The sequence below is a fragment of the Ciconia boyciana genome, chromosome 7 (assembly GCF_034638445.1).
Source record: "Ciconia boyciana chromosome 7, ASM3463844v1, whole genome shotgun sequence".
Taxonomy (NCBI): domain Eukaryota; kingdom Metazoa; phylum Chordata; class Aves; order Ciconiiformes; family Ciconiidae; genus Ciconia; species Ciconia boyciana.
In genome coordinates, this window is record NC_132940.1 from 59922303 (window position 1) to 59945394 (window position 23092).

Sequence of the window (23092 nt, forward strand, 5' to 3'; positions counted from 1 at the left end):
TCAAATATTTTGGACTGTATTGTGACCAGAACTAAGTACCTGCAGTCAGTTTACAACACTGCATCAAACTGCGCAGCCTAGAGTCAATTCCTTGGATGGCCAGCAAAGTAACTGAGGCAGAATTCTGCCAATCTAAAACTGTACAGTAGGAGGTGCATAGCTGGTTGAAAAAAACCCACGATGCTGCAATCAGTCACTATAAATTTTTCTCTCTAAATCTAATGATGAAGCATCAGTGAAGTATGCCATGGAACATCAAGTTAAATACTTCATAGATTAATAAAAATGTTACATGCCGCGAATTTATGTATTGAATTTTCATACTGTAAAAAGAATTATTTAAAAAGCTGCCTTTTTATTTCAACTGCTGCTTTCCCTGCTATTTTATAATAGTGAATGATAATGAAGTTGTCATTTTACATATAGGATAATAAATTGCCTTGCTATGAATACAAGGCTATTACTCACTCATAGGGCCCTGATTATGTTGTGCTAGGAGAGTGTGACAAGCGCGTTATGAATGGCACGGTCCTGAAAGTGAACTCAGTCAATGTTCATTATAGGGTCATCCTCCCAGAATTTGAAAATGTGAACTTCATGCGTGGGGGTATGATCTAATTTTTCACGCTCACTGTATAAGTAACACGTGCATATCAAGGTCCCCCATCATAGTTCTGCATCTTCATTTCAGATAACGCGGTGATCTTTCACTTTAGGAAATGCAGTGACACATGACATATGTGGAAACTTACTCAGCTAATTTGACCATCTTTCATATAAAGTCCCACGCTGACAAACACCTGCCTGTCACCCAGGCTCGAGACAAATCCATCTTTATGAATTCTTACACTGAGCTCTATTATTATTCAGAGGAAAACCACAGAAATAGAGTTAGAAATGTCAACCTGTTTGTGGTAGACGCAGATGGCAATCTCTTTTTTTTCCTTGTTTCTCTGGATGCCATAATCCACTTTGGAATATAACCGTTACTTTTTGATAGGTATTAGACATTCCAACGCCTGCCTAGTCATATGGCAGTACACCTCCTCTCACGTTACAACTTACATATATCCATGTAACTTGGACTTAGACCAGTTTTTAACCTTAAGGTTTTCCCTGTGTGTTCTGTAACAGCCTCCACAGGTTTATACTGTCAAAGCAAAGGCATTTCTCAGCCAGTTTGTCTCTTCCATATTGACATAATATTTACCCATTTTGTTTCACTTTAGATACTAGTTCTTAACTTTCATTCTAACTTGCATAACCAACACCATGTGAACACTACTAGTGTTTTAAGTTTTATATTTTATATTTCTGTATTTTCAGCTCTTATAGTACATCTCTGTCCATTATCTTCCCTTCTTCCTGTAGAAGATATAGTGACACAGTTCTGATAGGGCACTGGGCTCATCATCTTCTCTAATGACAGCTAAGGGATTCAGAAGGATACTGTATGAAACTGGTTTGTATTATACGGTATAAAAGCAGCTTATTCTTAAGGGATGACAGATAACTTTGTTTAAGGGAGAGGTCCAATTTTAAGTACAATACTTGCTATTGTACCAACAACACATGTTAAAAGGAAGGAAGTATTGGCATGGTATTAGTTCCGATGTGTGTTCTCTTTTGTGCAGGAAAAGTAACCCTTAACCAATGGGATAATTCATCTCTGGCATAGCGCTGACCTCAGCTCAAATATACCCAAAGATGAATTGGAGGCAATGGCTAGAAACCTTACTAGATTTCCCTTGAAATGAGATAGTCATGCAATATCAGAAAGTGCTTCCATTTGTTTGAGGCTGAGCTACAAATAGCAGATCGGATCTTCACTTGATGTAAGCTGGAAGCCTCAAAGGAGCGATCTTGGTTTACAACACTTGAGATACAGCCCAGAGCCTCTGCAGCTGAGAGGAGGACTATAAGCAGAAGGAGACTGAAGTTTGTTAGATATAAGGTAAATGGACTGTTCAAGGTCACTGTACTGAAATAAATCTTTGCTTTGGTGCCTTTGTGTATTTGCCTTAGCAAAGGCTTTAAGGCTTTTTAAACTCAGATATTTAGACCTAGCTTATCTTATCCAGTCCTAGGATAGTAGAACTGGATATAATCCACGCATTCTATCTCTTGCATGTTAGGGAGAAAATGGTGATCCAATTGTTGTTACTAAGTATCTCAAAATCAATTCAGCTCACAGACAGCACCACTCTTATAGTCACTTTTATAGTCTCTTCTGATGGAATATAGAAACTAATTCACAAGGCCCTGAGTTTCTCTTTCAAAGACAGGATTTGCTGCTGTTTCTAGCGTTAAAAGTCTTAGCTATTTCATACGTTGCCCCTTCCAAAATAAACAGATCAGTGTGGGGCTGAAGTGCTCTTACTGGTCTACAGTGCATTCAGAACAGGTTCAGAGCTGGTTAAACTGGCAACAGAGTTCTTTGGGCAAGAGCCAGATCTCCACTGTGTGCCTTCTGGTACCTGGTGCAACACAATCTTCTTACCAGCACCTGCCTTTCCCAGGGTCCACTTCTGGCACTCTTAGGACTTTCAGCCCACTGTTGGCCCCATCAGGCAGCTACCACTGGCCAGAATCTGTTTCTACTCCCATCCTGCTCATCAGCCTAGTATATAAACACTTCACTGTGACAGTGTCAAATTATTCATTACTTCAGCTGCATGGTTACCACACCTGCACTTCATATAAAAAGCAAATGCCTTCATAATTACACGATCCTGTAGACTCCACTCCCACGCGGATTTCTATGCTACTACTTGATAAGAAATACAGGTGCAAGAAATGCCATAGCCATCTCAAGGTTAAAGAAAACAATGGAGAGGACTGGTTATATTCCCATTCTCTTGGACAAATCTGTTCTATACCAAGCCTGGCTACTTGGAATGCTTGTAGTATGTTAAATATACTTTTTTTTTTTTTCTTCCTCAGACAGATACTCAGTGAAAGAGGATAATGGTCCAATCTCTTAAGTGGAGACACAGAAGATTTTGATACCCAGGCAAAGACCATTTAGCTTTAATGACATTTTTCAGTAATAATGACTTCCACAGATCTATCAGCAGGGATTGAAAATAAGATACTTGTATAAAACTGTTGATATACGTCTGGCTTTTATTTTCATGGCACAAGTTTACATGGCTTAAAGGAAACATGTTCTGAAGGAATATGTTTCACAAAATAGTCTTGAACATTACAAGAGATATTCTAGTCAGAGCTGCAGTTTGTATGGAGCTAATGCATCAAACTAGGTTAATGATCTAGCCATGATTAAAAACATTAACAAGGTATCGCTTTTATTTTTCCTTTTAATCTGGTGAACAGGAAAGCAGTTTCAAAAAAACCCTACACAAAATGGAAATTGGAAATTTGGAAATACACATTCATTTACAATGAAACTATTGCATTACACCTCTCAAGTGCTTCATAAGTACAGAAAAGCCTCCAAGTTCTCATATACTATAAGCGAAACGTGGAATTCGTATTTTCATGAGATAACAACTACCTTATAATTTCAGGACCTCTGAACTACTGGAAAAAACCTGATCATCTGAATTTCATATAATCTGAATATTACATATCATCAAGATTTTCAAAACTGACTGGTCTCTTCAGATAGCATTCAGATTGCTCAGTAGCTTTTTTTTTTTAAGAGTCTTATCCTGAATACTTTGAGTTCGATCAAAAGTCTCTATCTACTTTTCAAAATCTTGATTTTCAAAAGCATACAGGGACTTCTTCTTCCTACCTGAAAGATGAATTATCTGAATATCTGGGCTTTCTACATACCAGCATCTAAAGAAGTGGATAATTCAAAATTTACCTGTCAGTAAATTATCACATCCCAGGTTGTGAGGTTCTGTCTAGCTACTTTTTTTCTTCCTTGCTTTTTTCCTTCTTCACATTATGTTTTAATGCCCTGGGATCCATGTTACTGAATCAGCAGCTTGAGAGGCATATGTTACAGCTCACTGGCAGAAACGATTAAAAAAATAAAGTAAAACCAACAAAAAAGCAAACGAATACAATTCCAAGTCATTCAGTGCAATGTACATTATACACATCTTCATATTCCAGTTTAATTTCTAGCAAAAATGTAACTATGGAAAAAACATTGTCTAATTCACAACCACTTTCACAACATGTCTACTACTGAATTCCAGTCCACAGTGCCTTCTCCACAAACACTCTCACGGACTGCAAAAATCACTTTCATAGCACAAACAAGTAAAACGTGCTTCTTAATCAAAGTATGTGGAATCTACTTACATTAATGGCCAATGTTACCTTTTTATTACACTATGTTATACAAGTGAAAATTGATACAAAGTAAACTAATTTTGCAAATAAGCTGTTTTATTCAGACTCAACATTCTATAATGTGTTACAAAAATCAACCTTTCATTGCACATTTCCACATAACATGATATTTATTGGTTTCCAGGAATCACTGCATCAAGTTTATATTACTGCATGGTCAAAAACCCTAGTTACTTAATATTCTGAATTGACTAGCTATCAGTTGTGGCAACTTGGTTTTACTACATGAGAATTCAGAAGTAGATGGAATGAAGGAGTCATCATTCAGGCGCCTCACATTCTATGCCAAAGCTTGACAAAGATAACACAACTTGACAGCTACTCTTTTGCATACAAAAGGCAGAAACACTTGCATATTCCATCCAATTAGGTAAACTCGTATTGAGACTAACATGATCACTCATAACAGCATTTGAGCACTAATCCTCAAAGGTACAGCAATGAGGACATACAATACACTACCATGCAGCTAGGTATGAATGCAATGCTAAAATCTGGCCTTACGCAGAAGAATATTATTTTCCAGACCTGTACTAAAGCCCCCAAAAGTTCCTGTTCCAAGTACCTTAACTTGTGCTTTTTCTCACTGTATGCAAACAGTTAAGATACTTGAATGTGAAGTGTTCCCTGAATTCATTATACTTCCTCTGGATATGGCATCACATTCATTTTCCGTTTGTCTCAGAATACCAAACCGTAATATATGTGATAAGAGTATGTTGCATATTAACTTGCATAAACTGCAAAGGGAAAACAAAGAGAATTTGTATTCATCTTATCTGCTTTAAGTATGAAATATTAAGCATCTCCTTATTTCTCCCCTAGTGGATTCATAGACTACAAGATGTTTCAGCTGTTGAGAACAGGAAACGAGACTGCATGAAAAAACCCCAGTGTTCCAGTACTTTTTCAGAATCCTCAGTATACAGACTGAAAACATCAAAAGTTTGGCAAGCACTTACCAAGTATTATATTTAACTTTTTAAGGATAGGGGGCAACAGCAGTTTCTGTAGCAAGCTAACACATCAGTCAGAGCTATCCATCTCACCTTGGTGTCATTCAGATCAGTATCAGGACTGTGCTACATGAGGGGGGCTACAAGAGACACTAATTGAAAACTGTGGAAATACACTGACAGCTCAGACACCCCCCTAACATGCCACCTGTAGTAAGAGCTTGTAGGCGGTGCTAAGAGAACTTGGTATTACATTGCTATATTACCAGTACACTCAGGAGAGAACAGTTTCAAATAGGAGAACATGAGCAGGTCTCTGCAATACTATTAAAAAAAAAAAATGTTCTCTTAAATTACTGCCTCAAAGCATTATATTGCATACCTATACCACTGCATGGTAAAGGCAGCCACCCAAGCATATAATATCATATACATTATCTGGTCAGTAAAGGACATTCTTCCAACGACCATGCTTTGAAATACCACTTTTAATTCTATCAAATAATCCAGGAATGATCAGACAAGAAGACATTACACTGTCTTAACACGTGAGAAGCTTTCCAAAAACACTAAAGGCAGCACACATTTAAAAGAAAAATAAAAAGCAAGACTTCTTTTTCAAAGGCTTGTTGGAAAATAAATCAGAGAAAAGTAGCTTAAACAAAACCCTAATCTTTTTTAACCAAATGGATTAGGCAGATGAGTAAGCATATACTACATTTACACAGCAAAAAAAGTTGCTCCACGCCTATATTCTGATTACAGTTCTTAAATTAAGCTCTTGTATTAATTCCAATCTGTGAAGCTCTTAAGAGAATGTGTGCATTAATCCATGCCAACATTTATAAAAACTGTTACACTAATACTAGATTATAATACATCACTCGTACATACACATTTATATTCTGCCCTGTGGGTTTACTTAACATTGACCAAGAGACTCCTGCCCAATTTTTGAAAAATATACTCTTGCTTGTAATAATCTATGTTGAGAGATTAAAGAGAATAGACTAAACACAAATAAACAATATTTTGATACCAAATCTTTTGGGAAATTCCATAAATAGTGGCCAAATGCTGCTGACTTCACTCATGTGGAATAGTACCCTGATAAGCAGTCATGGTAAAGTCAACCCTGCTGAAAAAAACAGACCAAGCCAGTAAGACTGAAGGGGAACAGAATCTTTCAGTAAATCTAAATCTTCAGGTGCACATATTCTCCAGTTATGATGAGTGTGTATGAGCAATAGCAGAAATAACCAGGGGCAATGGGATTAAAATTAGGAAAAAAAAAAATGTTAGGCTTGATAGCACCATAGTTTTAGTAAACATACAGTCTAATTTAGATATTCTTAAATCCTTTGCTTCCTAGATGAGTATTCATTATTCTTAGGCACTTCCTAGGTTCACATGTGCATGTTCAAGTACAGGTTTGTGCATATGGCTTGAGTCCTTATCATCCTTAATCATTTAAAACACTGCAATACAATAACAAAGTTTTGCTTCTGCTCTAACCACCTTTTCTTACTCAAATATTTACACACGTAACTATTGTATGGAGCCATCACGTAATGAAAGGTACTGGATGGCATGCACAAGGTCAGAAAAAATTACGTGCTTCCATACTGCTTATTTTATTTTGTAGGCAGGTAGTAGGTAGTACCAACTCGAATTAAGCTTGTCTATAATTTCTTATTCATCCAGCTTCAAAAAGTTTATTTCAAAACTTCCAAGCTTATCACCTGCCTACACTGATATTTTTGAGGGAATTTCCTGGTCCAGACATTAGAGAGAAAGATGCTAAGAAAAAATACTTTTCATTTCTCCATACTTTTACATTCAGGTTTTTTAATATAAAACTGAAATGACTGGCTAAGGAAATTGGAACCGGATGGGGAACAAAAGGCATGACTGAGTTCAGAGGGAGAAAAGAGGGGGATTAACTTGGTGGTTCGTGAATTAAAGGGAAGACTAAGAAATGATAGTTGGTAAATTAATGGGATGACTAAGAAGTGATAAGGAACCAGAACAGAGGCAGAAAACTAGTGTAAATGACCAAGAAAAAGGTGGTGAGGAGTGGGGAAAGTCATCACGTGGCATGAGGATGTGAGAGAAGTTGAATGCAGGGAATGCAGGGGGTTGGAGAAGATGGTGGCAGAGGGAGAAAACATAGTCTGATGGTTAAAGCCACCAAAAACTACGTGGGGTGATGAAATCCTATCCCTGCATTGGTGGGCAGGTAACTTTTACCATTAATGTAACCTTTAATAGACAGTAACTAATTGTGTATTCTGTATTTCTGAGACATTTACTTGCCATACTGGAGTCTCTATCCCAAGTTTTGTGGACTCAGAGCTCCAACAGAAGACACCTTTACTATGTTTGGAACAATAGTTCTGTACAAGGCTAACTGTTTTCAAAATTCAGGTCCCAGGCATCTTAAAATGATATTTTTTTCCTATCACTCACCTTTCTGTGACTGGCAGAATACCGCTAAAATGTTATACAGTGCTAAAGGGAAAGAACATCTTCCACACTATGCTTGTTTCCTAAGATAGCAACCGTAATGTATGTCAGAGGTTCCTATTTCTGAGTAACACAGATAACAGCTACAGCTTGCAACACAAGGCTTTTGAGGAAAAGCTTAACTGCTCCCTTGAGAATACAGGCCCAGACATAACTATGTTTATAGTATTTAATAGCGTTTAAAAGCCAGAATGACCCATACAATTATCTTGCCTGACTTTCTGCACAACGCAAGCCATAGAATTGCACTGGGCTCCCAAAGTTTGGTTAAAATAGCTACGTTCACAGCACATAGCTATGCATATGCTGATGGGTATTTTTCCTCCCTGCATTTTCTAATGCATCTTTTGTTCTCAATCACTCTCTTAATGTAGCTAGAAATCCTGTGACTGGGAACCTGGGACCACACAAAAAAACCTCAAAAGATAAAGACATTAGTCTCTACAACTTAAAAATAAACCCCATGGCTTGAAGGACAAATCTCCTTATACAAACTTTCCAACATATTAACTGTGAAATCCTAGAGACCTTGGCCAAGAGTTTTCACTGGATGAAATGATGGTTATCTTTTGAATGTTTGCAATTAAACCAATTACAATAATTTAACAAGAAATACAGGGAGAGATTTGGAGAAACTATTATCTACAGCAGAAGGAAACACCTTTTCTCTGTGAGGGTGATGAAGCACTGGTACAGGTTGCCCAGAGAGGTTGTGGAATCTCCATCCTTTGAAGATATTCAGAAGTAACCTGGACATAGTCCCTCCTGGGCAACTGGCTCTAGGTGACCCTGCTGGGGCAGGGAGGTTGGACTAGATGACCTCCAGAGGTCCCTTCTGTGATACCTGAGAGATTTAACCTTTCCCACCTACTGCTGCAAGAACTGAGGTCAGCCGAAGTGCCTTCTTTTACACCTGTAGACTGAAATACTTTCCTAAAAAGTAAGTGAAACAGTGCAAAGTTCTTGCTAATTTTCTCATGTAGTTATTATTTACATCTATTTTTATGTAGATGTATCATATAACTGCAAGTAAATTAGTGTTTGTACAATGTTTTGAAGATAAGGCATTTGCGTATTTGTGTGTTTGCGTATTCGCACAGATACCGTATATCAAAATAATCTTGTTTTTCTTAGATGATAAAAGCAATTCACTGCCTTTTTTAAGGTTAGTACTCAAAAGCCAGCTCCCACGTACTATTATTCATCTGAGCTGATTGTGCTTTAGCTTCTTTATGGACTCTTTAAAATATGCACTAATAAAATCTTATTAGCTTTTTATTATAAACTGTCTCAACATACAAATATTACAAGCTGCAGGGATTTTCTGGTCACTGTGAGCATGACTCTAGATTACTTAGCAATCAATGCATTTGTTATACTGTCTCTGGCAGTTGATGTTTCTAAAAAGGTAACGGATTTTTAGTATCATTCAGGCAATTTGCAAACATACTTCTTCCTTTAAGGGCGCTCCCTTTATTTCAACACAATATAGGAATGTATTCAATCTGGGTAAGCTACTATGATTTACTAACACCTTCCTTTAGCTGATGTTCCACAGCTGGCTGGGCAAAAATTCTATGTTAGAAACACACCAGGTATTTAGGACCTTAACTTGCTATAAATTCTTTGAAGTCAATAGGTAGGATTTAAAAATCAATGGAAGGATATGGCTCGAAAGTGCCTTTTCTGAAGCTATAATGGTACAAATATTATCACTGAGCACTCACTTATACGTAAGATCTGAACATTTGAAATAAAAGCCTACAGATCTAGAAGTGTGAGATGACATTGAAATCAATGCATTTAAGTCCCTAAATAGCTCATCTGATTCATCTCACCAACAAGAATATATGATTGTCTCTAGAATAGACAGGAATTTATAGCAGCAGTGCTTTTTGTGGTGGAGTACTTTGAATTCTGCTATTTTAAAAGTGGTTATAGAAGGACATTAGTGAGAAAACAAGATAAATGTTTTAGTGAGGAATTACATGGTTGAAAAATCTTACATGAGGGATACTCTTCCCAACAGATTTCACCGATTTTGCATGAGTACACTTTGGTTACATTACAGGTGGTTTTGGTGGAACATACATACTAAGACTGAGGAAGCAGTTAGTAAATTCACCTGGCAGAATTAAAGGAAGTGTTAATCTCTATTTTTGGTCTCTTAGTGGCACCTGACCCTATATTATTTAAGACCACAGACGTTGGCTCCACAGCGAGTCAGCACTCTAAAGAAAATATGTTACTAAATGAACTGTTAGAAGAGTGGTCCCTATCAGAAAATACAATTCAAATGTAGTGTGCACAGTACATCCCCAAATACTATCACAAAATAAACAGACAACTGAAATGTGACTATTCCAACCATGTAAGTATTACAATACTAAAAACTACAGAAACAAGGGGATGAACAAACACTGTAGTATCAGAAAAAACGTTACTCTTCGGAAGTCAAATTCTCTCTGCGGTAAAGAGAATTGGTACCAGTGTTAGCAAAACAATAGTCATATACTCTTGCTTATCAGATGCCAAGTAAAGATAGGAGATAATCATGTCTAGGCTCATGCAGTCATGCTGGCTGATGTTGAACATATTCCCACTTCAGTTGTAGCTGTACAACTGCATAGCCCTGCCTCTGGTCAGACTCGGGATGTTTTTGCCCATGTTATGATAATAACGTGCAAAGAAATGTAGCAACAACATAACTGTATGTACCTAGTCCCGGGTCATTGCTAATAGAGGCCCATTTGCCAAGGACTTTTGGAAACAGAAACCCAGATCTGTAAACAACTCTCATTTCTTGCTGTGTGAACACACACTTTAAAAAGTCTTTCACCAAATTGTGCACTTTGAAATTTTCCAGAAGGCAATTTTTTTACACTAGTACAGATACTTTTTCCATTTTTATTGCAACCTGAAATGTTTCTGTAATGTTTCCATGGCAAACTGGGTAACAATACATTTAACATTTCCATCAAATAAATTATATTTCGATTCTAAGTATCTACATAAAATTAATTTTTTAAGCTCTAACCCCAGAATCATCTGAGATTGTAAAACTAAACCCAATAGGGCTTAACAATTTCAGCTGTTTATATTACTAAGACCCGCAATTCTCAAGTGTGTATATTATCCCCTTAGAGGTTCGGACACTGAACCTCCGGATGCTTTAATTTCAGATTACTTCAGGCCAACAAGGTAATGGTGTGATTACAGGCTTTGTACAGGGCTTCCACCAATGCAAAACAGATTTGAGTTTTAGCCCTGCAATATGCTTCACCAGCTTGTGCCTTCAGAGGTGAATTCCTGGCTCTGCAGTAGAGAATGAATTTATGTTTTCCTTGTGCTTTTTTGACAACAATCCAGGTCCTATATGCTGGGCACTACTGATGGACAGCCTGGGACAGTGGGTGGTGTGGCCGAGTGGTGGAATCCCAAAAATATTCCCAGAACTTTGAGGTCTTGTTTTCATTTACTGCTCTCTAGAAATTTAGGGAGACCTTGAAGTGGGCTGTTTTGGTAATGTATAAGCTTATAAGGCCTGTAGCCTTAAAAGGCTAGGCAGTTCTTTTATTTACCATAAAGAATCAAAGTATTTTTGTACAAGAGTAACTGCTGACTCAAACTTTTCAAATCATTTGAAATCATCACAAAAATTTTCTCTTCAGGAATTACTAGAGAAAGCAACTCTTTTTCATACAGAAATGGGACAATCAGAGTTTATCTGTATTCTCAGGATTGAGGTATTTATTGTTCCACAGGAGTAAAGATGTTGGATTGCACTGGTAAGAGTGTTTTGTGCATTTCCTGATTAACTCCGGCGCTGGATACCCAAGGAAACGCCACATCCTTCAACTACTTACTCTGAAAGGAGTAAGGAAGAAGATGAGTTTGCTGAGGAAGTTAAGAAACGTAAGAGTATACTTAAGTTACATTTTTCTGACAGAGTAGGCATGGAAAGCTCACCTGGGTATACATCTGGGGTGTCTCAGAATCAGGTCTTCAGCATATTGCAGGACGTGCTTGGTACTTTGCAAGACTGAGCTCTTAGTCATAAAAATATATTTTACATATAAAAATACAGCAGATGTCCTTCTAAAAGTCGTATCTTAAGTGTTATTCCCTCTCATTATGTTTTATACATTCAGACACAGACATTTGAGATATACTGTGAACAGTGCAAAAGACTGTTTTATATTTATTAAAACACGCATTGCAGTACCTTTAAGAGCCAACTGAAAGGGAAGTTGAGAAAGGTTTCATCCTCAGAGAAATTCTGGTCCAAGTCAAACTTTTGTTTAGCAAGTTGTAAACAAACGTCTCAGAATGCAGACAATCCTCTCATTTCTTTCCAGCTAAGGTAGTCTCAAACACATCAAGTCCTGCTTTGAAGTAAACCTGAGCTGAATTGATGCTGTTCAGCACCTCTGACAAGGCTGCTTGAATGGTCTCATTTGACTGATGTAGTTTGCAGTGCTCCAGTGCCTCTAGCAGTACTGAAAACTGGCTTGTCCTTTCATCTAGTCTGTAAAGAATATTTCTAAAAGAGAACAATGGAAAATGGTAAACTTTTTACTCAAAACAATTCATCAGAAATCATCAAGAAACCCTGCAAGCATCAGCCACACTTTACAGATGATACATATTATGCACAGTAAAGCTGACCCGTGGCAAACTGAAAGACAACTGCATATTTATTACGGCTTTGTAAACTGCATCTGTTCATTGATCTAGGTGTACATACATTGAAACATTCACAAAATCCGTCAAAGAAATCTCATATTCCTCTTTGACCATTCAAGATTTTATTCAAAATCATGAGCCTAGACCTATCACACCTCTCATGAAGTATTTCACGTCTCAGCTGGATTCCATTTATTCCTCTCTAAAAAAAAGTTTGGTTATTACTGTGGACCCTAGGCACAGAATTATTTTTTTTTTCCTATATGCTCCTGTTATTTATTTCACACTTCAGAGGTGAAATTCTAGCTGCATTGAAGTCAATGGTAAAACTCTCATCAGCAGAACCTTTATTTCATCAATAATCCTTTGTGGCATCAGAACAAGAGCAACCCGTCTTTAATGTCACATACTTGAGAAAGGAAAAAAATTGAACGTACAGCTAAACCCTTATGAAACAAAATCTCTGTTTTCCTATAATATCTGCAAGACTTTTTAATGGTTCATATAAAAACACATGCAAAGGTAATGTCTGATCCCTTGGAAATGTTATCTGTATGAGGTGTTGGAGGCTCAGTATTCAAAGCTAGTCAGTGATTTCAATGAGACTCTTTGAAGCAGACTATAAATATTATCTAAAAACAGGTGTAATCATTATCCTAATTAGAAGAGCATGTAAATATCATAAATTTCTACCCAGGAGCTCCTTTGATTGTAAACAGAAGCAAGTGAAATTTGAAACAGGAAAGCTACAAGTGATTTGGTGCAGGACCTTATCCTTAAATACAAGGCAGGTGTTCAGGGCAGGGGAGAAGTTGTTTCACAGAATGAAACCAGCAAGAAAGCAGGACAACTTAGATACTCTGTTAGTAACCTAAGTGCATGACAGAACAGGCCCAATGGCAACTCCAAATTCGTAATAAAACTGCCAAGTACCTACAAGACAGATGACCACAAAAGTGTATCTTGTTATTATATGAGTCATCTAATTGCCACGGGGGAATGGTAACGAAGTAGCCCAATAAATGACACCACAAAACATCTACAATCTTCTGCCAAGTTTTCCAGTTTGAAAAAATGCTTTGAATCAGAGGCAATGTTTTTCAAAGCTATGAAATAACTCCAATCCTCATAACACAATATTTGAATCTTCACGCTTTTACCTTCCTGTATTGGGTATACATCCAAAACCAGCAATGTGCAATAGGAATGGTAAGCTTTTTATCCCCTGACAGCAATACATCTAGCCATTTCAAGTGTTCTGCAATGCAGTACATGTAGTTTTAAACAGAGGAGGGAAACGGTTCGAATCCAACATTGCAGCAGAAGGATAGCCTACATAGTTTAAACAGTAGGTCATCACTGACCTAGATCATTTAGACTGAAACAGGTTAGGAGCATTTGCAGCAACAACTCAGTGGGGACAGAAACCTCCATCAAGAGGACAGTAACAAGCAGATATGGCAATAACTTCTTCAGCTTGCACTGCGGAAGCCAGAGGAGGACAACTGCCTGCTTCCTTGCTTCTGAGCTGATGCTACTGTTCCTTGAGACTATGATGCAGCTTACACTTAAAGGTGAATAAAGTTATATTATGGACTGTCCCTAAAGCGTCTCTGTGATATAGTAAATGAAAACTGTGTATGTTGAGAACCAGATAAATTCTTGCTTGGTTGGTTGGTTTTTAAGGATAGGCTGTGCTATGAAAAATACTGTAGTTTTCAAAGCAGGGATTGATTTTGCTCCCTCTGAAATAAATTCAGGGACTCCTGCTGAGATCAGTGCAAGCAGAATCAGGATTTTGAGGAACTCTCCTCTATAGTTCCCGTAGTTCACAGGGAGATAGAAGCCTGTTCACAACCCCTCAAAGGCTCTGAACAGCAGGGGCAATGCTAGAGATAATCACATTACTTTCTACTCGCAGGAGGCATGTGACAGTCCTATCTGGTTGCTGGTGGCTGGGAGAGTTTGACTGAGCTAGAATTCTTCTCCAAATGCCTACAACACTGGCATCTTGATCTATATTAGGATCCCTCTATTCCTTTATTGGGGGTAATGTCAACTAATTAAAATGTCATAAGACAATAACCATCAGCAGAGCAACACTAACTTAGACTGCTAGAAATCAGACTCTAAAGAGAGGATGACCTGAAGACTGCAACATTTGGGGACTGCTGAGAAAACGTTTGAGGTGAATAGGAACAGATCTTCTCCTATCCCATCTTCAAATGTGCTCTAAACATGGCACACAGGCTAAAAAGATGTTTTACCTTGACATACAAGGATGTTAATACACTTTAACTCTACTGCTGTGATTTTGGAATCACAGGTGATTCCACAGTAAATCCACAGGCAGGTGATCCACTGTAAAAGACAAATATTCCTAGCATATCCCACCTGACTACAGTACAAATCAGTGTCTAATGAGAAAAGCTTAGTTGTTTGATGAATGAAAGAGACAAGCAGTCTGCTGTCATAATTTAAAAGAATATCTTACCTTTGCAATAGTAATATGACTTCAGCACAGCTGATTACATAGTATGACAGAACCTATTTTTTATTTTTATGTATGCAAATAATAATAAGTAACATTATACAGCACCTGTTTTTTCAGATTTTCTGCTAGAAATTCTCACCAGGGCCTTATATTTTCCAATTACTTATCTTTGCTTGGCAAGCCATGCCACCCCTTTGTTGCATGAAACGATTTCTCTCTTTATGCATGTTCATGAGAGTCAATTTATACAATTTTACTTCTTATCTCTGTCCAAGCTTAATCAAATGAAAAAAAATGGCTAGTTCAGTTTATTACTTCCAAGCCTTTACAAGTCAGAAAAGTGTTTTCATTAAAGATTACACATGGACTGAAAAATAAAACCCAGCCATTTCATTGGCACAAGATATCACTATGGGACCACAACATGCATAATGATACCAAGAGACTTTAATTTATACTGTGAAATTCAATTACTTACACATTCCTTAATACAAATTGGTTTTGTAGCCTACACCTCTGAAACAACAATTCCAGCCTCTGGCCTAATTGCTTAAGTATCTACCTTCATCTTTAACTATTTTGATCTTATAAATATAATTCACACAGTCAGCCTGACCCACACAAAACAAAAAGACTCCTAAACAGAAAAGTGCAATACATTATTGATGACAGTAATGAAATTACAACACACATCATTCACCTTAATGGGCTTGTTTCAACAACACATCACAGTGACTTGAAAAGTGTAACACTGAAGCAGGAAACCTAATTAATAACTTCAGGCGGTACCATTGAAAGAGGTAAAATGGCTCCATACAAACGAAATCAGCCTTAGTAAACTAAAGCAAAGAAACTACAAAAATGCATTCTAAAAGAATCTCTTCTATAACTTCTACGAGCCCTTTGCAGGCCTACGAACATAAGCATTATTGATCGAAATAACGCCATTAGAGTTAAATGCTGTTTCACGTTATCACAAGTAAGGATGCAATGTCAACCCCACCACACCAAAATGAATTTGACAAAATCTTGCAAGACAGATCACACTAAAAATATATTGATTTTAACACAACTTCAAACTATTTTGGAGATTATATTAGAACAACTGGACAGTACAAGATAAAACTAGATTACTACATTATTCTTGTCATGAGAAAGGATTTTTTAGCTTACAAGAAAAGTTTGTGTGTAGGTAATGTACAACACAAGCTGAATTATTCAGGTACTTACAAATAACCTCCTATCTAAGAGCTTACGTTTGAGATTTTGAAAAGTAATTATTAAATCATTAGCACATGATGGCAAGTATGCAGTCCCACATAAAAAGAGTGCAGATTCTCCCTCTGGAATCACATTAGAATTGTTTACAAGTAAATGCTATGGGCAGTGTCTGTCTATTCCAGTTATAACACAATGTGCTGCGAGTAGAGCTGCTTCAGCATCCTCGCAAATCCAATTTTATAAATCCCTGAATTACTCTTGTATTCTCCAAGAAAAAAAAGCACACCAGAAGAAGGATGCTCTGTATTTCCCTTTCTCTTGAAAATGTTCCATTTTGAATGCACTTTTCTTACACCTAGGAGTTTGTTTTCATTCATGTTTGTAAAACATAAAATGTTATTAACTTGCCAAATAAATAAATGCATTCTAATAATAGTATTTCCATGTTGGGAATTCCAGTTCCACAGGGTGTTTATTTATTGTAGGACATAAAAATATTACAAATTCTTCTTCCCTGGAAACTGCATGAGCTGATTTATACTAGTTTATTTACACTAGTTTGTACCTCAGAAAATTTTATGGTTAAGGTACAGAAAGCTTCCCTTCTTCCTCTGGGCACCTTATCCTTTTGATCTCCAACAGTGCTTCTTCTTTCCTCTCTTTTTATTTTTTAAACTTTTTTGACACCCACATACAGTTATTTTATCTTACTTATTTTATTTCACAGCACTATTGTGGCAGAAGGTTTATAATTATAAAATTAGAGCTGCTAGCCATGTAAGACTAACTTTTATCAGGACAAAATTTATGCAGTGGTGAACTGTCATTACATGTCATTATAGCTGATCCAGAGGAAATGGATTTCTACAATGCTCATTTCTTGCCGGATTGAATGGTGGAAGCCACTGGCTCTGGGGCCGTGTGATCCAACAACATGCATGTGACCAGGGGTGATGGGGATATGGCAACCTTTTAGGGCAACTTAGCTGTAAATGTCGCTCTATGCCTTCACTGTCCGAAGTCCCCACAAACGCAGCATGTCATATTTAAGGATCCTTTATTTGTAATGTGTTGTTCTTAACTTTTGTTTGCTACACATCCTATCCTTTTTTAAGAGTCATCAATTGCCTTCACTTAGCGCTGTCATTTATAGGACTACAAATTGTTCTACTGGCATATATTATAGAAAGTGATATATTTAAATCATGCACATTCAAAGGTGAAAGTCTGCCAGAAATATAGGTATTTGCATGGTATCAGCAGTTGATAAGCTACAGGTAATCTAGACATCAAACCTAAATAAAGTCTAACCAACTGAAAGGCATTTCAAAGGCATCATTATGTGACAGTGGTAAACCAGAAAAATTCTGTCCCTGCCAGATAGAAATTTATCTTGCACAAGAGACAGGAGTTAGGACACCTCTAATTGAGTCAATTATGGCACACGGATGTTATGGTAAGCCTGTATTTAACAAAATCCTGTCGGGACATGGGACTACAAGGAGGTAATTATTCCAAGACTGAATTAATTTCTGAGAGGCCAATTTAGAATAGGGCTTGTTAAAAAAATAAATCCTGATTTTGGCAGCTCTGTGAAGTGTCTTGAGGCTTGGTTTGGCTTGATTGCCTGCCAAATAAACAAAGGAAAAAGAGAAGCCAAAGTGGAACGATAGCTGGTTACATGATATATTATCTTTTATTTCCCTACAGTTATCTTTGACTACAGTACTTTTTTAAAGGTAATTAATGCATTGTCGTAAACCACACTAATCTCTTATCGCTAAAGCCTAACCCTAACTCTAACGTAAGTTTCAGCTTGATGCACCCTGCCAGCCTTAGATCTTTGTCAAGGCCTTGAGTGCACTAATAGGTCTTACTGGCCCCGACCAGCCTTACCTGGGGCCGCTACCCACACCCCCTGCTCACAGGCCCAGGAGCCCCATTTCACCTGAGCCCTGGGTCTTCAGTCCCAGCCTGAGCTACATCGTAGGTGTGCCTGTCTCCAGCTCTGTGGCTGCCACGCAGCCAGTTGATCCAGACCCCGATCTGTAGACTACTTCCTGGCTCGACTTGCATCACCATGGGCTTGCCTGATGACCAAGGCTCTTGGCTGAACCTGACTGCCACTCCCAGGCCTCCCCTGCTTGCATCGCTTGGGCACTACTGGCCTGGCTGGAGAGGCCACTGCCCTGCTGGCCATGGTATCATGCCTGGCTCCCCACCCTTTAGGGGGCAGCCGGCTCTCACCACCCCTGACAATCTTCGCCTAAACAGGTGACCCTATCAGATTTGACTCTAAACACCCATCCCAACCTTACCTACGGACCTTCCCACCTTTAATCCTATCCTGGCGATCGTGACAGATTCAGCTACTAGATTCCAATTTGCATGTACGAGCATTCAGAATCCCAAAGAGAAAATGAAAGATCTATTAAAGAAATAAAGCTGAGTAAAGGTTGTTTGGATAATTTTTTATGACTAAAACTCAACATTCACAGAAAATATTCACATTCACTTTCTGTTCTGAAACATATAAGAAAATGATTCTTTTGATAGCTGATTAATGACTATCACCAGAAAAGACTGACAAAAAATAAAGCTAACTGAATGTTAATCTTGATTTTGTGATAATAGGACAGTGCTCTATGATGGCTTGGAAAAGATTTCAAATAGGATACTGTATCTATAACAACCTGTAGCTAAACTTTTTCACTTTCATTAAATAAACAGTAGTTACTTCATTTCTTCCTGTAATTTTTTTTATATTTTTGTGGCTTATGATAGCAAAACAGCTTCTAGTATAATATAAAATAACCATGAACAAATGGAAGCTGGAAGCTTGATACAAGTTGCTAACCATAAGAGGACTGATGTTCTGGAACAGCCTCAAATAAGAATAATGGAGCTAAGAAGTCTGACTAGTTTAAAGACTGAGTTTGAGCAAAATCGGGCTTCAATAAAATACCTCTTTGCAAGGGCTGAACATCAACATTACCTTGCACTCACAGTTTTTCCCCTGTTGAAAAATTACTGAGTTTAGGAAACTTCTTTCTTTCTTTCCTTGGAGTAAATAAGATCAGTAAGTAAGAAGAATCAATTCTACAGCTTCAACAGTACAGAATGACTTCACAGAACAGAAGTGGAAAGAAAAAGAAAAATTAGGATGCATTTGTTCTTCAGAAGTTGCAAGCGATTATTTATCACTGCTAAAGAGTAGTCCTCTTATTAATTAGGCATGATTTTCTCTAGGGTTTTATGGAAATTAATTAAGTGACTTTATCTAGAAATTCCTGAAGAAGCCACAAAACACACTATCAAACTCCGCCATCAAGCTCTCAAACCCTATACGCAGCTGATGAGAGAGTCACATATACTCCACAGAAATGTAAAAATTCCTTGAAAATCCTTCAATGTTTTTTCTGTGATTTCTTAGAACAAGGACTTGCATCTATACTTAAGAGTGATGATGCATTAAACAAAATTAATATAACTGTATTTTAAAGTGTTATTTGCTGGCAGCAACTGGTATGAAGTATACTTTGTTAACTTTCAAATAATGTAGCTGTTGGTAACAAATGTAGGCATGTTGTTCTTTGATTGATTTATGCTGCACTTGCTTTTCAAATGAAAGAAACATATGCTTATGCTGAATAATTTGGAGGAAACTATTTTTCTTTTAAGGATGTCTCAGTCTGAAATACTCAAATTCAAAGCAGATGTGCTACTATTTTGAAGGACTTGAGGGAAGTGAATTAATGAAATTATTTCCAAATGGCTCACAGCTGATGTTCTGAAGGCTTCTTAGGGATTTTTATTTAGAAATCATGTAAAACATCCGATTCCTAAGGAGGAATACCATTTCTAAACAAAGCAGCAAGCAGTGTCCAGTGTTTGATGCAGTAAATTGGCTTGACCTTGATCTCCAGTTCCAATCCTGACTAGCTTTATCATCTTAAGTAACTCCACACCATGAGACGTGAGACCATTATCATCATAGCCAAAATCAGAAAGGTCATTATCATAAGAGTTAACTATGGATAAAAAGTTAATTATGTCATAATATGTTCTTTAAAGAAGTGCCTAAAGTTCTATTTTTATTACCTTCAATGGCATGCAGACACACAAAATTAACACTTTTTTTAATCCCAATTAAGGTAATTTTCCTGTTAATGATCTCACCACCAAATTTCTAAGCCCTATTGCCTGGGTAATATGTTAGTAGGGGGAGTTTTACATATTAACTGTTTTTCCAATGAATTCCACTTATTTTTGTACTATATTCGAGAAATGTTCCTGGCTAATATTTCAAACATACATGAGTGGTTCTTATCTGTCATGACCAAAAATGTGGAACCATATATTTCTTGGATCTAAAAAATGTTATCAACCCTACTCTTTATAAGAAAAATGAAACAACGTACAAAATATTAAGTTTCTGTCATATTTAATAAATTCAAAATCTAATACTTTATATAACTTTCTGAGATCATAGGTTATTTTTCTCTGTAACCAAATATTCTTGGGCTATTTAGGACCATAAGCACAGACCTGAGTGAGATCAGCCAGCAAGGGAAACTGAATGGAAACTGTATCCTAATCAGAAGACTTGCTAGGCGTTGGCATGATAGCTCTGCACTGAGCTCACTGAATAGCCCTCAGTGAGAGGATTTTTACAGTTAGCAGAACAACCGCTGTGAAATGGGCTAAAACATCTAATAAGGCCACGTATTCAAATAAATGTCATTATACAAAACCCCCAGGTTCTCTCCAAGGTCAAGATCGTGCACATTCGTGGAAAGCATGAGGAATTGTATGTCCTGGATGAAGTCTTGTCTCAAGGGCCCCCAATGCTGTGTTGAATTGCAATATACATAATAATATTTACTGTATCAAAAACATAATGGGTCTGATGCATACTATGGAGAACTCTGTAAGTCTACAAATCAATCTAATTAAAAGAATGGAAGAAAATTCATGAGGAGTACATACAGGAAAAATAAATTAAGGTACGTACACCCAGGTTTACCATTCATACCGGGGAAGTGAGAAAGCTGGTTTCCAGCCATGACATAATCCCTAATTATAGTGGTTTTCTGCTTTTGCAGGTGTAATGAAAAGATTTTCACGTTCCCTGTTTAAATAAGCTTTAAAGTCAACCATAATTACATCTCTGCAGATGGCTAATTCAGTAGTATTTATGCAGCAAATGCTCTTTAAATAGTAAAAATTTACAAGACAACAAATACAGTCATTACTTCATGGTCATTACATGTACCAGTGATTCCAAAGGAAAAACCATTTGAATTGCCACTCAGATGGATCAGGTGTTTTGCGTGTGAGTTACACTCACTTTACTGCATCTTCTCAGTATTAAGAAAGGGCATAATTCAGCATGATTATCAGTCATGAGAAAAATAATAACCATAGCAGGAATTTGTAAGACCATTATCAAACTAGTAATTGCTACTGTTGTATGCTAGGATAAATGTGCTGCTCCACACGTGGATGAATGTTAAAGAGTCAACATCCCAGCAGATGAAATTCTATCTATCTGGCTTAGAGAACGAATAACCACAGCGCTGTCATCCCCAGAGGGGCTGGGAGGACTAGGTCAGAACCCTTCCCAAAGTTGCCCAGTGCACAGAGAATGCTCATGCTGCTAGAACGTTGTTCCTACAGGTCCATCATGAATTAAACAGTTTCTACACTTTCCTAACTACACCTGTTCCGGGGAGCTACACCGGTGGCAAAAGGTATCCTGGGGAAACCTTCTTGTGCTATTCAGAGTTACAGCTTCATTTCAATACAACATTATGTTGATCTGCTGAATGAGCAGATTCATGACTGCATCTTCTTTCCAGTCCCTCAAATCCCATTTTGAGTATCTGTACCATCTGAGTGAATAGGGAGTGATCTTTATGTCTGGCTTCTGGCAGCTGCTCAAGAGAGAAGAAAGTTCCTTTTCTCCTCCCACCCATGCTATACCCCCACATAAAAGTTGGGTACAATGTTTAAAAGGAATACAGTGAATAAAATACTTTCAGTTCACCTTATATCAAGGTTGTTACTCCAGATTCTGCTAGTGACTTGGATGTATGAATTTGACTCAAATTATGATTTTAAACTGAATTTAGTGTGCCAAGGAGGTTGTTGCATTTTTTTAAAGATGGCAACAGCTATATAAGTGCTATTAGAATCTAGTGTTCAGGATTGGATTGGAAATATTTCTTAGTTTGTACCAACCTAATTAAATTCACATCATTGCTTGTCATGCCATTAACTAACTGGTTTGTCTCTGGTTTTAGGATTAGAAAAAAATAACCTGGCAGTTAAGAATTGCTACTATATTCTTATAAATTATTTTCTAACCAGGGGTGACTTGCAGAGATGACTAAGTCTATTCAGTTTTATGATAAAAAACACTTTTGACTATGCTGTAAAAACTCTAGATACCGACTCATGATTGTCACCACTTTTATAAATCCTGGTCACCTGACACATGACATCTATTTAGAGAAGCATATAGACCAAGAACCTAATCCTTTCACTTAATGTCTGCTACCAAAGACTGGGAGGAAAATCATCTTCCAAGTAAGCATTAACTAAAGATTTACCAAGAACTGCACAGCATCTCAGATCTTCTGACAGTGCATAGCTGCCACTGTTCACCTATCTCATGAAACTTCTTTTTGCCTCCCCACGTTCTTGGGAAGAACATAAAACCATCCTTGGAATATTTCCTGTGATTTTTTTGCCATTGGTAGTTCATGAAGTGAGCTACAATGAAGCAAGAAGTGTCACTTCTTCTGTCCTGAATATGAGTTCGTTATCTCTAACTTATGCTTGCATACACTATAATCAGACTGCAAAAACACAG

General features: G+C 37.3%; 1 protein-coding gene across 7 annotated transcripts in view; it reads right to left on the minus strand.

Annotated features, from left to right (window-relative positions):
• Nucleotides 1-3125: 3125 nt before the first annotated feature.
• Nucleotides 3126-23092, minus strand: part of NAALADL2 (N-acetylated alpha-linked acidic dipeptidase like 2) — a 517712-nt gene continuing 497745 nt past the window's right edge. For 5 of the 7 annotated variants that reach the window (XM_072868000.1, XM_072867999.1, XM_072867997.1 and 2 more), the window contains one exon: nucleotides 3126-12357. In XM_072868000.1, coding sequence (XP_072724101.1) covers nucleotides 12159-12357 — 199 coding nt within the window. In that variant the 3' untranslated portion in view covers nucleotides 3126-12158. The remainder of the gene's footprint in view (nucleotides 12358-23092) is intronic. The other 2 variants (XR_012043446.1, XR_012043445.1) reach the window with 2 other exon arrangements.